Source organism: Nasonia vitripennis, chromosome 3 (assembly GCF_009193385.2).
Source record: "Nasonia vitripennis strain AsymCx chromosome 3, Nvit_psr_1.1, whole genome shotgun sequence".
In the NCBI taxonomy this organism is placed as follows: domain Eukaryota; kingdom Metazoa; phylum Arthropoda; class Insecta; order Hymenoptera; family Pteromalidae; genus Nasonia; species Nasonia vitripennis.
The window spans coordinates 14,084,202-14,100,255 of record NC_045759.1 but is presented as its reverse complement, the minus strand read 5'-3'; the positions used below and the strand labels follow the sequence as shown (position 1 = coordinate 14,100,255).

At 41.2% G+C, this 16,054-nt stretch overlaps 1 protein-coding gene across 7 annotated transcripts in view; it reads left to right on the top strand.

Moving 5' to 3' along the window:
- LOC100117395 (calcitonin gene-related peptide type 1 receptor) overlaps positions 1-16,054 on the top strand; it is a 167,856-nt gene that overhangs the window by 62,213 nt on the left and 89,589 nt on the right. For 5 of the 7 annotated variants that reach the window (XM_032598069.1, XM_031927682.2, XM_031927686.2 and 2 more), the window contains exon 3: positions 13,607-13,727. In XM_032598069.1, the coding sequence (XP_032453960.1) occupies positions 13,607-13,727 (121 nt within the window). Of the gene's footprint in view, positions 1-9,301; positions 9,780-13,606; positions 13,728-16,054 lie in introns of those variants that run through there. The other 2 variants (XM_031927684.2, XM_032598070.1) reach the window with 1 other exon arrangement.

The window sequence follows — 16,054 nt, the reverse complement described above, 5'->3', positions numbered from 1 at the left end:
ACGTACGTGGCCAGCAAGAATAAAATTAATCGAAAACTGCAGAACACATCTATCATTCAGTGAGAGCAAAAAAAATTTCCAGCGGTAACAGCACGACGTTTCTCGCCGTAGAACTGCGGAATTAGTCCGGAAAAAATGCAGCTCCTCCTCCCTTTGTCAGAGGCAGCTCGAGGAATTCGCTGGCGCACGGGCGCTTGAATTATGTTAATTAAAAATCGTGACCGTCGCTCAGACTCTTACACGCGCCGGGATGGCCTCGTAAAGACGCGGAGCTTAGGAATTTTCATCGCGTACCGGCATGACGACGAGTAGGTACGACTACTATGGTATAGAGAGTAGCGAAAAAAGGCGAACGAGCTTGCGCGTGCACTTCCGCGCGATTCTTTCTTGAGCTCGGGTCGTAAATTAAGAAGAAGTCTTGCGAGAGGGTTACTGTTATATGTAGAATGGTGACGCTGATATCTGACTTATAGGATTTTTTTCTTGAGGCTGATAGAGAGGAGTAATATTATAAGGGTTGAATAGTAGAGAATTCTCGTGAGACATCTTTGTAATTGTAAAATTTTGAAGTTACATGCTATGAACTTGGTTCAGGTCTACCCTTTAATTTCAGTAATTCTTGACATTATTTCTTGGGGAAAATCATAAACTAGCAGTAATTCCAATACACACAAATTTTGAGAAGTTAACTCTCAAATAAACAATTTCAGTTTAATATAATTCAATAATTCAAAGTAAACAAACACTTATATCGTATTCCTCTGACCTTTCCTTCGATAAAAATTGTCACCCAATCTAGCGAAAATACGAGAGCAGCGCCCAATGAAGCGAACCACCTACAGCTTGTCTTTTTAGGACTAGTCGTCACATACATCCGTTCCCGCCGGGTTTTTCCACTACTCGGCCGACCGTGCCAAAATTTATTCGACCGATTTTCAGGCCTACTTTATCCCGCCCTTTTCTCCTTCCGCTTTCCTCATCTTATTTGCCTTAGGTTAAGCGTAAAATTAAACACGACTGACTGAGTTCTCCGGTAGCTTGTTTTTTTCTCGTTTTGCCGTCTTTCAAGCTGTTTTCTTTCCCTCGACATACACGTGTACAGTACCAGTAGTTTTACAAGTCGTCCGTATGTCTTGTAATGTCTTCTTGGCATTTGATTCTGCATATGACCTTTCGACTAGGATTTGCTTAAACTGATAAATGAGAAAGGTAAAGGGTAGAAGTATATGACGAGCATGAAAGTTCCAGACCTTGAAGAAAGAAATATTCGCCTCCTTCAATCTTAACGAGGTAGAGGATCTATAAGTACTATGGGTCACGAGGTTTATTAATCTTATTTCCTCGTTAATTTTTAAATCGTAATTCACCATCAGATCAGTATCTATTCCGAAATTCCACTGCAAAGCGACAAACGTACGCGAATCCGCTTACAAAAGGAATCGCATCTGTGTACGCTGGCGCATGTGCATGGCAAGCTCTCCAGAAATAATTTGATCTCGGCATTTCTGAGTGCGTTGTTCATCGGGGCAAAAACACGATATTAGTGTCATGTAAGGGAATTCCGCGAGAAGCGCAATCCCCTAATCCCACGCGTATGTGCCGCACGTATAATGAAGTCGATCGAATTACACGCGTAGCCTGCTGCTTTTGAATTCTGCAATAGCGCATATTACACCAACGAGCCGAAATTTTCGCCGATCACTTCACTCTGTACCAAAGCGCTAAAATTCATTTATAGCCCATCGATAAATTGTTTCACCAGAAGACTGATTTCAGTAGTTTTTATCAGAAAGTCGATCGCTACATGCTGATGTTTCCAAACAAGACCAAAATTTGTCGAGATTCATTTATTCGTAAAAATTTTAACCACGGGAATTGGATCACGAAGGCAGTAGAATTTTTCAAGCATTGCGTTACGTTCTCCAAGGAATTTCAGTGTCGTTGTGACAGAACAGCACTTAACTCATAAACTAATCGCCAGTAAGCCGATATCTCGAAAGGACCCACTGAACCGAGCAACGTAAGCAGACTTTACCCAATGGCCCAATTCCCAAGGTTACTTAGTCGTAATTCTCTGACCCACAAATCAAGCGCACAACGAGCACTTCACTAATGATGGAATAACATCTGCTTTGCGTAAGCTACATTCGCATTCATTTAGAATCGCGCATGCGATGGCTGCTGAATCACGTTTCAGGCGATTCATGCGTCTTATAATCGGCTTGCCTGGTTTGCATTCGGGTAGTGAGTAAAGTATGAGGATCGAGTATTTATGAACTTATACATGGTGATGGTTGTATCTCTTTGGATTTGATAGTAAGCATTCGAGAAATTGTGAGTCTCGATTGTTCTTCGTAGACCACCCGAAAATGGCTTTAATCTTGAAGTTTGCTACTTTTCTTGTTGTTTCGCATACTTTGATAAATAAAAAGCTATTCATAAACAGAAAGACCCATTCCTCAATAAATTCTCATCGCCAAATTCCAACCAAACAATCCACTCTGACTAGTGACACGGTGTATCCTCTGAATAGGTCATACCACGTATCCTCCCTGGTTCAGTGAAAACGCGATGACAATGCTTTGACGGATTGATTTTGTATTCATACCCGCGGAGCGTCCGGTGCACCTCCTACGTGCATATAACGCATACCAGCCCTGGTCATCGTTGATGCCACTTTGTTTTTTTTTTCAAGCTCTTTGAATCTCTCTTGATAAATCGATCGTTTAAAAAAGTGACGGACGCTCTCCCAAAGCTTTCTCAGAGCTTTCGAAGACAGGGATTCAGTACTCGAAAGCCCGAGAGTCAAACAAATTTCGTTCGATATGTTTTAAAAACACGAGAGGTTCATCATTTGACAAAGTACACGCGAAGAAAATAATAAAACGCCATTTGGTGTATTATTATACGACATCGCGAACGAAAATTTCACTCGACGTACATGTACAGTGTGACACGCGCGTGCCCTTTCACCTTCTATATATATATATATATATATATATATATATATATATATATATATAGGTAACGCGCGAGAGACGTCATAAACACGGCACTCGATTCCTCTCGCGCCTTTGTACGTATACAGTCCAACGGGCGATAAATCCCAGAGCACCGTCGCGTCACTGCTTGTGAGCGCGACCATTGTCAAGCTCGCTTACGGGAACCTTGGACCGGCGTACGAGCACTTGACCGTTGCGAGATAAACATTCGAATTGATTTGCTGAAGGTAGATCGTGTTTGGTTTTGGAAAAAAAAAATTCGAAACTAGGGGAAGGTCGAGAGGTGCGTTATTACTGAAGCTGTACGTGTGCAAGTAGACAAGTCCAGGATATGGTCAGACCACACCGCGGTCGTTACCACTTAACCCTCGGCATTTTCGATTAATTATTCCGAAAGTTAATTAAAAACACGCTCGTTAAGCGAGAATATTCAACGGGAGCGATGCTTGGAGGCAAACGAAAACCGCACGTATTACAAAAAAAGACGCGCAAACCACCACTTGAATTTGAATTGTAAAGCCGCCGCGCAAAAAAAAAGAAATTCCTGGCGATTTTCTTCAAAAACTCGGCATAGCTGACCTTAACACGGCCTGTGTACAAATGCGTACTCGTGACATCGTGCAGTTAGAGTGTAGTGCAAAGGCCATTAAGGAACGATCGTTCTCTCTCTCTCTCTCTCTCTCTCTCTCTCTCTCTCTCTCTCTCTCTCTCTCTCTCTTTCTACGGCGGCCGTCAAAGTCGAGTGCGCCTCGAGGATTAGCCGTGTAGCACTCGCGCCAACGCAAATACTCAGGCTTATGCATATGTATGCACGCGTATAATCATGCGTAGCGGCGGCGGCGGCTTTTTGTCGATGCACATGTATACGCGCAGGGCCGTGTTGCGCGTGTAGTAACAGCGGCGAGGAGCTTATTTGTAAGACAGGAGGTGATGCGCGTATACATGCGGGGGATACGATTATGAGAGGTGGAAATTGAATTTCGAGTTGTTTTTATTGGAATGTAATAAAAACTATCGAATGACGCGTAAATAGCTCGTTATGCAAACTATTAGTAAATTAAGCAGTGAGACGTGTGCACTTGTAACGTTCATTACTTGAGAGAACCGTTTGCGATTGCTTGTCACTCGCACTTTGTAAAAACACAGGAGAGAGAGAGAGAGAGAGAGAGAGAGAGAGAGAGAGAGAGAGAGAGAGAGAGAGACTCTATAAATCATAAGCATCAATTGCAAAACTCGATATTTCTAATAGTCGTATTTTTTGCCGTTCATTAGAAAACTAAGCGGTGCTCGAAAAAAAACATCTTTGCAAGATAATAATAGCCTATTCGAATGCTGCGAGTAAATTTAACAGCCGTGTCTTCGTTTACAAAACAATAACCTTAAATATCTCGAAAACGCAGAGCTTTTACACAGTATAAACACGCGCTCTCGCGCAGTTGGATTACACTTCAATTCTCCGCTTCCGCGTGAGCGTCTAGTCTAACAAGAAGCAGTTATCACGTTCAAAGTTTGCTCGCGATGATAAAGCGCTACGCGAAAATTCAGTGTACTATAGGTGAAAAGAGAGCTAGTGAATGCGCTCTGTTCAGTCGGTACTCGAAATATTGCAAGGCGAGAGGCAAACTGGGAATAATGGAATGAGGAGAAACGAGAAACGAAAACGTTTATTAAAATAAGCTGAGCAAGATTCGCCGAGTGCACGATTTTAGGTACGGTTGCGTTGGGTTGATTTTCTGGAGTTGATGGATTTGACTTTTCTAAAACAATGATTTGTGTTTATGCATTTTAGAATAGCGCTAGTTTCGTGCTGGCCTTTTTCCCGCTGCTTAAATGTGTTGCTTCTTTGGTCTCTAGCTCGTAGCGATAGATGCTTAAATGTATCTATGGCAAACGTGAGTTTTACCACTGACGTTTTCAAAACATGATTTATATATGTACAGTTTAGTAGATCTAATAGAAAACGGCAGCTTGAAAATGTAACCATAAAGTTTTTAGGATGCTATAAAATTTTCGACGTTGTTTTATTTTTATCAATGCACTTTTTTGAATAAATTCGCGCATTCAATATTTCTCTATTCACTTTATAGCGTTTTGCACTTGCAGAAGTATAAACATTCCAATTTCGATACCTATACACTATGCGAATAAACACCAATAAGAGAAATAACTTCCCCATACCTCATCCTGTCATAAGCATACGAAAGAAAACGGCCACTACAGAGTAAAAGAAACCCACGCAGATATTGTTGGTAAATACATCCGGAACTGCATGCGATTCGTCGATGTCTCGCGATTGACCAACTCACGCATGCAAGATTCAATTTCCCCCTCTTCGTACAGCTATGAAAATGACGAATCTTGCCGTCGAGTTCGAGGGCCAATTTCTTAGGGCATGCGCGGCGAACTTTTCGCCTTATTAGTGGTTTCCCCTGGAAATCTAGATGCGCCCGAAAGTTGGCCAGATTGCGTCCATGAGTGTGCTTTTATGACTGCCGTTTTCGCCGTCCAACTCTGGCGTAAGAAAGATGTATTGAGTTTGGCAAAGTTTTTGAGAGAGAACATTTTCCACATTTGCATAGCTACGATCATTGAGTTTCAGTGATCGATAACCAGGGCAAAAACGATATTTCCAATTCCCAGAATTGAATGCTGTTGTTACAAATTTTACGTCTGATTGAACGCCACTGTTTCCACTGCCAACAGAAAGTGCGAGAATCCATGCAAACACCGTAATTAACGAATTCTAATCACGTTTCTCCCAACCCTTCGTTCATTAACGGTCCGTCAAAGCTAACGCGAAAATGACACACAGTAGTACATGAAACTACGAATTGAAACTTCGAAATAAACAGCCTCGCCGCGCTGGTTATAATTGGAAAGCTAATCGAGAACGTACGCGTTCTACGAACTTCCATTCGTTCACAAAAGAGCTAATAGCTATAACTGTCAGTTCCCGTCCCCTCCGCAACTTCACCACGTCGAGCACCACTTGTTTTTATTTAAACGAAGTAATCGCGCTCCCCTCGAGAGGGAGAGAGCGAGTTTCAAAACCAATAATATTAATTCTTGAAGTTGCCAAGTGAAGTGGAGGAAGCCGGCGCAGCACGAGTTTCCCGGAAGGCTTCCCAGAGTCGACGACGACGACGACGAAGCTAATTACATGCACCACTCGAGTACACGTTATTACGCTTTGGATTGCTTTTGGCAAAAAGAAGGAGAGAGGAGAGAGAGAGAGAGAGAGAGAGAGAGAGAGAGAGAGAGAGAGAGAGAGAGAGAGAGAGATGGAATTAACGTCTCCGTGTTCTACTCTTATTTAGCGGTTTTCGCACACTCCGGGGGGCGCGTCTTGCTGTCGCTGTTAAATCACGCGAATTACTGTTTGGGGAGTAAAGTTTGGAGGTATAATGTAGTGTATGCATGCTGCAGCTTTACTTCAATGATGCAAATTCTGTCGTGTATCTTCCGTTTGGTGTAATTGTTTGTGGGTTTGAGCAAGAAGCATCTGTTGAGTTTCATCTTATGCGCGTACACGCGCTTTCAAAATGTCAAAATAAATCACGAAAACTCTGCAATAAAGGAAGCCGTAATAACCGTCGTACATACGCAACAATAACAAGATACACGAGCACGGTAAAAATAGAAAAACACATTGTAATGCCTTCGTCTATAGTATTCAATGCCTCATGCTCATCGTCAAAGCCGGCATGTCTGGTCATTAGCACGTCAGTCTCCTTCGAAGCATCAATTAACAGAACAACAGTCGTTGCGTCTGCTGCATCGTGTGACGTCGTGTCGCTTAACCAAAGACTCTCTCTTCATTCCTATCTCCTAGCGCGGTGCTTCCGAAGTGCCCACACGACAATTGTCGCCGCGTCGCTGCTGCAATTGCAATTATGAACGGGAACGCATGCGTTGCTCGTGTACACATGCCAGATGCGCCGATGTGGACCGTACACGCTGCTAATGATCGCTGCAAGTGCTGTAAAAGTGAAGCGGCATTGCGAACATATTATTATAGAGGAATACATGCAGTTTTGGGATTCGCTATATCTCGAAGGCATTTTCATCGGCCATAAATCAATATTGATAAAAAGAATTTGAGTATATCGCAGAATAGTCGAGTGTTTGTCCCTGGCACGGAATGTGTTGAGGCATGCAATAACCATAAAACTCTCTCTATATGTATGGCATGTAAGAAATAAGGGGAATAGATCCTAACACACGTGGGCAAGAACGGAATGCAATCTACGAGCTCGCATCCCCAATACGGGAGAAGAAAAATAAAAACAGAATCAGTCGTCAGTGCGATAAAATCTAACAATCTAAAGATAGCTATAACGCAACGTACAAGCTTCAATCGACGAACTTTGACTCGCAAGTCCGGCAATTATTTGCGCAACAAGAACTGCTGGCGTCGTCGGTTTAACTAAAAAAGCTGTGTGCTTTTATGAGGTGGACAGCGCAGTCTCTTCCGCGTCGGCTAATGGAAGATGAATAGAGCGTTTTTTCCGCTTGTAAACTCGGCGACTAACGTTCAATTAACACCTATCTTTTGACTCCGATGTTTCTTTTCACTTTGTCGAGCTAATTGTTGTGTCAGCGCAACTGTTTTCGAAGCTGGAAAATTTGAGCGATGAGTCAAGCAAGAAACGGTATATTCTCGCTATTTGCGGTGAATATTCTTTGTAGTGGTTTGTGGTCGCCGTAAAGTACTTTCAATTAATTTTATTTTAAAATAAAACAGAAAACTGTTTATGGTACACTTTTGTATACAAATTCAAATACTCGATTTACTATCTAGCGCATTGAGCTGAATTTCAATAAGAGTTACATGAATAAAATTCAAGCTAACTGCAACATCAAATTTTCGAAGGACTTCGCATCCACTTTAGCCTCGGATGATCCAAAAAAGCTTCCATGAATTCTCTCAGCTTTTATTCTCTGCAAACATCCAATAAAAATACTATAACTCGAAGCCGACACTGCCACGTTATATGCAAACTTACCCCACCCTTTAGTGACATTTTCCAAGGTCACGTGTCCCAAGGTCGCTTTCCACACCCACGAACAATAGAATCGCGACTTTTTCTCGTCGTAGATTTATCGCCCTTCAAGTTAATGACGAATCCGTTTTCGATTTCAAAATAGACTCCAAATCCGGCGCGATGGAGAAACTAGCTCTTTTGACGTTTAGCTTTACTACCCCCACGTGTCTACCTGCAGCTTTGAGATGTCTTCGTTTGTCGGTGGCGCTTTGAGCTCTAGCATGTCGTTTTGATCTACGCATGGAGTACGTGATTGTGGTAACGTTTGTAAATGGCACTTCGACGGCCACTGCAATGCGTCAAGGCTCGATTTGAGGAAAATTTGTGTGAAAATTCAAGTGCTTTTCGAGGACGTTGTAAAAAACTATTCGTGCATTTAATAATGAGCATAAAAAAGGCTATTGATTATAGGTAAGGGAAAAATGGCGACTTTCGAAGGAACTTCGATAAGAACGACGGTGAATAGACAATGTGCTTCATTATCGAAAGGCGGCGCTGGCAAAAGAAAAGGCGCGATAAGAATTTTCCTGCATAATGAATCTAATTGATGCTGGACAAGCCTAATTAATCACAATTGAATGACTCTCCGATTGCGGCGATACTCGAGAGCAGGATGTTCCGAGTGGTTGATTGATTTGCCGACTGCGTAGGTAAGCGCACGTATACTAGAGGGTTTCCTCTTGTAATACATAGCTAACGTTTACTTCTATTTCGTCTTCACGAAATAACTTTCGATAAGTCGATTTAGTTTCGAACTACTTTTTCTCTAATATTGTGTGAACTTATATAAGAATTTATTTATCTTCCCAGATAGCAACTAATCGCCAAAATTAATGGAGAAACCCACGCGTCATATCTGAAATCGTGAATTTAAATCACGAAAACATTCGCATGGTTAGCGACTGACTTACTTTTGCGAACGTTTTGAGAATTCCGACATCAGCCGAAAAAATAACAGTGTCCTAAAATAAATGTGATCTCCAATACGTGGAAACATCGGACGCGCCAGTACAGCTAAAAAGTGCTATCAACCTCGCTAAAATAAATTAAAGATGCGCATAGATAGATAGGTAGGAAAAAACAACTATAAAGGAAGAGTTTACACCGTACACGTGCAGCTCGCGCATCGACACAGTATAGATGAATAAGAGGAAGACGGAGATAAAGAAGGACTGCGTTACGTTGATACATGCCTTTTTATACACACACCGTGATGCATTAGCATGACGATATCAGCCCGTCGCGCGTCAGTCCAGCTCGGGTCATTAAGAGTTTTACATCGGCGGCGCAGCTGTCGCTCGCTCTGCTGAATCTTTCGTGAATTTTTTTTTATTCGCACAACTCTTTTAGTCGTCGACGTCTGCATATCGATCAAAATCGAGCATTTTTCATACCGCGAGTGCTCTCCGCTTTTCAGGCTAAAAAGCCCGGAAAATGAGGGAGTGAGGCATCGGTGAATAGCTGCAAGTGCACCAGTTGTTGCAGCGAAGCGTCGTCGGACGACGATTAATCGCGAGTATGGAAATCGGCTCTCTCCTGCGGTAATGTGTCAAGTCGAATTGATTCCTTGAGAGCGGGCTTCTGAATAATAATAATGACGGACTCTTCGCGAAGTGCTTTGAAAGAGAAGCACAGTGAAGTGAATTAACGCGGTATATAGAAGTGACCAATTGTGCAAGCTTGTGTGGAGTTAATTAGTGAGTGCATTATGGAAGCGTTGTGGGTGGATCAGGTGATTTTTTATTTACGCTTTGGTTAATTATAGCAATTATTTGGAAGAAACGATCCTAAATCTCAGCACATATAGAAAAAAAACCCGCCGACAAATGTCTGAGGCTAATTATATTACGGTTTCACAGTTGTCTTATATCATGATTTGATTAAAAAATAGAATATTGTGGACTTCATTTTTATCACATTCATAATTTTTCAATTCAAATGCATATCACCGATTATTCATTATTTTTATCTCATTATTCCTTGTGTCAACGTAGCTATTTCGCACATGCGCTCGACTATTATTTGATTGTTTTCACAAGATATGCGCGTAGTTGTGTAAGATGTACCTGTTGGAATAGGAAGATGAGACATTGTCTGTCAGTTGAAAGTGTGCCGTTTTTTAAACGTGTTTGATGAAGAAACTTGTATATAATTAATCGATATTATACCCACTTGAATACATGATCGCTACGAGGCATTTAATAGATCTAAAAATTAAATGCGCTTATTGCTGCTGCGATAATTTTTGAAATTCAAGTGTTTACAAGTTTTCTGTGTAATGTATCGTTCATGCAAGTATTGGCTTAACCTATACACTGATTGTGTGGTTCATTTTCCGCATCAAAAATCGTGTGAAAGCATGAATAAATATTCCCGATATTAAATTTTAATTTTGAAACTATACAACTGTCACAAGTAAGGTAATATGTGTATGTTCACCTTCCGACAGAGAGCAGTACAATTTAGAGTCTTATCAAACATTCTCTGTGAGCACAACACACTCCGTGAGTACGACATGAACACCCTCAATGCACATATCTCTCTCGTTTCAAAAAAACTTGCGCTAAACTTATAAACAGACTCCCCGCGGCTGTCGTCGCGCCACATGCATACTTGAAGGTCTCAGTGCGTGCCTCGCACAATATAAAACGTCAAATGTTCTCGAGCGCGTCCTCGAGAAAGGAAACTTGTCACTCAATGATTCTCATCTTCGCGACACTGTACGCCTGCAAAGGAACTATGCTAAACTAACTCTCCTCAACGAAATATGTCCTGCGTCGTGCCTTTGTAGAGAGTTATAGGCTGTCAGGTGGTAGTTCGATAGTTTTACTCTTAGTTGTTTAGTCCGGTTCTTCGAATCCTTCGCAAATGGCATGAGTGTTACATGGGAGGCTGTGGTACAGTACTATTTCACCCATCTGGTGAGAATATTCTAATATTTGGCATAAATCTATGCTCTTACAAGTACGGTTGAATTTTTATTCGAAGATCTTATGTACCAGAGTAGTGAAAATATACTAGCATTGGAACGAAAAATATCAGACATCGCAGAAAACAAAGTCTCGAGTAGAGTATGTACAAGAACCGTCTTACATGAGATTAAAATCAATCACAAATACTATCTCACAAATACTATCCATGCGATGTGCAGTTGAAAAAAGCCCCTTCGCTCAATTGTTTTTATTCAACGATTTTTCATTCTCCATTCGCAGCGTGAAAAAAGTATAGCCAATGAGCATTATACCGGTTCGCGATTTACATCCTTACTATTGAATTCACATATATGTCGTGCTGTACGAAGATGAAAATGATAGCATAACGTTGAACGAAACATAAATAAATAAAATAAATAAATAAAAAAATTTTCGATTCCTCAAGAGCTTACCACTGTTTTATGTAAGTGCATATTCGCAAGTAACTTTGGCGACACACTTTTAATCGAAAAATTCATGCACGAGTCGATGCAGGAGGAAAGTTTTCGATATAAGTTTATCAATTTGTCTGAAAGGGGAAACTGCGTTGCGATAAAGTTGGCATTTTCGCGGCTCGTGGTTTCAAAAGGTACATTTTTATGTTGTTTTCTTTCAAAGATTTTATTTTTTTCAATCTCTAACCTACATCTCCATAAACTTTATGCAGCAGATTTTAAAAATTTTCTCCCTTGGAATGAGTGAATTTTTAGCACGCGTCACCGGTCATTTATTTTAATATCGGAGCAAATGAAATACACAAAAATACTTGCATATCACGCTCGTGCATTTCTCGAAAATGCGAATATCTTGGCATTACAAACTAATGGAATACGGGCCATCAAAAATACCGCAGATTTATGATACCGACGAATGTACTTTTAGAGCCCGTGTAATCGTCTATTTCGAGTGTGTCTTTTCCATCGAGTGCATCCTGTCTTTAATACAGATCATTTACTGATTATTCGCTATCGGATGATATAAAAATTTTTGGATTGTTAGATGCCCTATACAGAATCTAAATTTACTTTTCCGAAATTCTCTACAAAGCTTATTGTTCGACGAATTTAATTGAACAGATGCATCTAGAATTAATGAACCAATATTGAATGAGTACTGGCAGAAACGTCAATATTGGCTTGATCTGCTATGCATTACAGAATCTATTGTTGTGCACAATGACTGATAGGTACTTTGAAAAGTTTGGTTAGTTACATATTTTTCAAACAAAAAGTATCGAATGATCACTATAACAGAAATAATGCAAATATCTCTTTCAGCATTTCATTTAAAACTTTAGGTAAAAATCTGGTTTCGAAGTCAAACGCGCTCCTCTAAACTCATTTTAATCCATTCAGCATACTAAAATGAAAACATGCCTGATTACTTCGTAATTACATTCCCTTCGTAAAAAGCAGCAACAGTCCATCAAGCTCCACCACATGAATAAAGAAACTTTCAAAGCATCCGCTTTACGTGCTCCCAATTAATTTCAAACTCTAACTTTTAAACGCGAAATTAATCGCAGTAAACTCTCGCCCATCAAGCCTAAATTATAACCACCAGCAGCTTATTGGCTGAGTTTAAAAAAATCAGAGCAGTGACTTTACATTTTCTCAACTTTGTGTTGGGAAACTTCAAAAGTAGCCGAGATTCTCGTCATTCTTTTTTTCATCATGCAAATACGATAATCCTCCGAACCCGGAAGAAACCACGCAGGAGTATGGCTTTCCCTTTCTTTCGCGGCTCCTCCCTCGGGCTGCAGATCGACCGACTCCTCCTGTCGTTTTGCATACCTTGGGATTTATTTACTCTTACTATATCTGAGATGCGACGGCAAGGCGAGGATCTGATCTTCGATTTAATTAGAAATCGATTTTTATATTGTATAGCTACGCGCTTTCTTGGCATTATTCCGATCTGCTAGTGTATAGAAATGGATGCATGTAAATATCAATCGGCTGCAGAAATTTTAGCCACAATTTTTAAAATCTGTATTAATAATCAACAGAATATATTTTCGAAATTTGGTTCTATTCCTCTTAAAAATTTAATTATATTTTTCACTCAAGTTATATCCATTAGACGGAAGATATAATTAGTCTCTAACACCGTCAGTTTCGCGCAGGTGCTAAATAATTTTAAATTAGTTCAGAATCCTCATCTCTGTCTCGATAATGAAGACACGGAAATTCAATTATTTGACCTAATTAGAGAACACAGCCTGATGCCAATGAAAATGGATTATGCATAAGGCAATCACGACCTACTCTATATTAAAAAATAACTCAGTTGTGAAAATGGTTCATTACGCGTGATAACATTTTTATACAGGATTTTACTATATATAATCCAATCAAATAGAGCGAAATCTAAAATAAATAACAGCAAAAATCTGTCAATAATTAAATAATTGAAGGTTAATAATCGATTAAATTACTTTCGAATAACTAGAGTACTGATTAACTTCGCGCCGAGATATCAGCAAGCTATTAATTTGATTCCCGGGATTTCAGAATATTATCGAGCCAATAAAGTAAATGCTTGGATGAAGAAAATTCATAAATTCTTTTTTTCTTCTGTCCACTAGGTGCCGGGGAACACTACGATGGCGGGTAGCACCATGCAAGAGGACGAGCTGCGTCTACTCAAATTGGAGCGTCAGCAGGAATGCCTCGGGCAGCTGGCCGTCAACGCCACTCCACCGCCAGGTTAGCAGCACTAGTTATACTCTTCTCTCCAAGTGCATCTCGGTCTTATTAGACTTCTACCCTTTGCGATAATCCGCTTTGTGCAGTCCTCCGTCCTCCGTCCTCCTACTAGAGTTTGAAAAAAAGAAGTCTATCGTTTTGATTTGACGAACAAAGTTTTTATCGTGCCAATTTACTTGTTTTCTCCGCGTGCAATAAACAGTTACGCCTGATCGTAGGGATTAAAATTTACGAGAGCTTTTTTTTCTGAAGAAGCTTTTTGAGCACAGGCACATTACTCGCGGCTACAAATTTTGAAATACATCCTAAAATTTTGCAGAGCATTAGTGGCCAGCTTCATAAATTTCTCACGAACCCTCAATTTCAAATTTCAACCCCGCGGTGCGCTTGGCGCGCGGGAAACTCAAATTTAAATCGAGATTAAAAAATTATGCGGGAAAAGATCGCACGCATCGTCGGAGCTAAAAATAGTCCCGTGAAAACAGTAAAAATCCTTTTTTACGCGCATAGCCAGGGTATAAAAGCTGGCTTTGTGCGTACATTTTTCTATCCCTCCCTTTCCCCTGCCACGCGCGCGATCCTCATATATATAACCGACATCGAACTTCTTTGTAAAATCTAACGCCTCTATGAAAGTCCCTTGGGAAAGTAGATGCTTTTTCGCCGGGAAATTCCTTTATAGAATTTCGCTAAGATGTTCTCTCGTAGCTCTCGGGTGACGTGACGAAGCACTCTCTGAAGTAGGACATTACCAGAGAGAACAAGTGTGCATGTGTGTGTGTGTGTGCAGACGTGTAATAACTTCTTAAAAACATTTTGAGCGTTTGCAGATTTTTCCCCCACGGCATTTATCTCGCGCCAAGCTCAAGGTGAGCTCGACAATTTGCATATATCCTCTCCATCGAGCTTTAAACGTCTCTGAATAACAAACTCCGTTCAACGAGCAATGTGAAAGCTCGTATAAAATTCAATAGCTCTTCCATGCACGACTACATAAACAACGATGGTAATGATCGCGGGTACGGTATCATAACGGAGAGGCTGAAAACGATAATAAGTATTTATGACGTAAATTCGAAATCCCGTTCTCGCCGCGGTATGAATTCCAAACTGCGCGAGCGAGGAGAAACTCGCGCTGTTGCGTTCGCTCGTATTATCGAGACCGAAGAGCTGCTGCAGTCTCGGAGGCTGTAGCTTGGTACACGACGCATTAGTTGCTTGCGGAGTAAGCAGCGCGCTGTACTGAATGTTAGTGGGATGGGGGAAATCGATGTTGTATCCATTGTTAACGGCTCTGCGGATGCTGCTCGAAGTGCTGTTTCGTTTCGAGATGGAGACTGTTCGCCGCAGGGGTTTAATTTGAGAGAAATTAAATTGATTAAATTTGGTCGTTCGATCGAGGGAAGGATTTCGTTGCCTCGCAGCTTGTCCCAAATCGCTTCATAACTTATCTTTCATATAAAACGGAGTGCTTGATGTCGTAAGATTTTTAAAAAATGACTGTAAATTCTCAAAATTTTTGATCCACAAATAATACAAGTTCTATGCGTTCTAAAGTATCATCGATACGTGTAAACAAAAAGCTCTGCAAGAAAGCATCGCCCATCGACTTAAAGCTCGCGTACCCATTAAGAAGCTCTAAAGAAAAAAAAGCCATCAAGCGACAACGTCCAGGCATCGTACTCACCGTCCTGAGGCCCCGAGTGTCGCCTGATCTCGATCTTCGATAAGCTCCGCGGTCGCACCCGCTGGATTTTACGATCGGCGTTTCGTTGTAACGTGTCTCGACGTCCACAGCCGTGCGAATGAGCGATGCCGACGATTACGCGCATCGTGCACGCGCGCGCTTTATACGCGGGATATTAATTGTCGCGATTGAGGTGTGGATAAGAAGACCGTGATGTATTCATTGCGCGACACGAACGATACCGCAGAGCTGATGCAATCGAGTAAGTAGATCGAGACGGGTATGTCGAGACATTGATAGACGGCGGTGCAGAGGGATACTCTCGCGGTGATAGCGCAGTTTTTTATTTCTATTTTGTTTTGAGTACATAACTTTAGTCTATAAAAAAGAAATAACCTGCAAATGAACCATTCTAATTTTTCCTAAGACAATCTTCCCGAGTGATCCGAACAGCCGAACCCGACTCGTAAAAAAAAGACGCGAGCAACCCTTCTTTTAATCACTGCCATAACCCCGCGATACCTCTCCTCCGATCGGAGTTGATCCCGAGAAATCGTACCTATCTCAGCATCGTCGACAACTCGCTGAAACAGACGTGGACGTTTGACAAATTGCCCCCGTTGGCGTAGCGCCGTCCCTT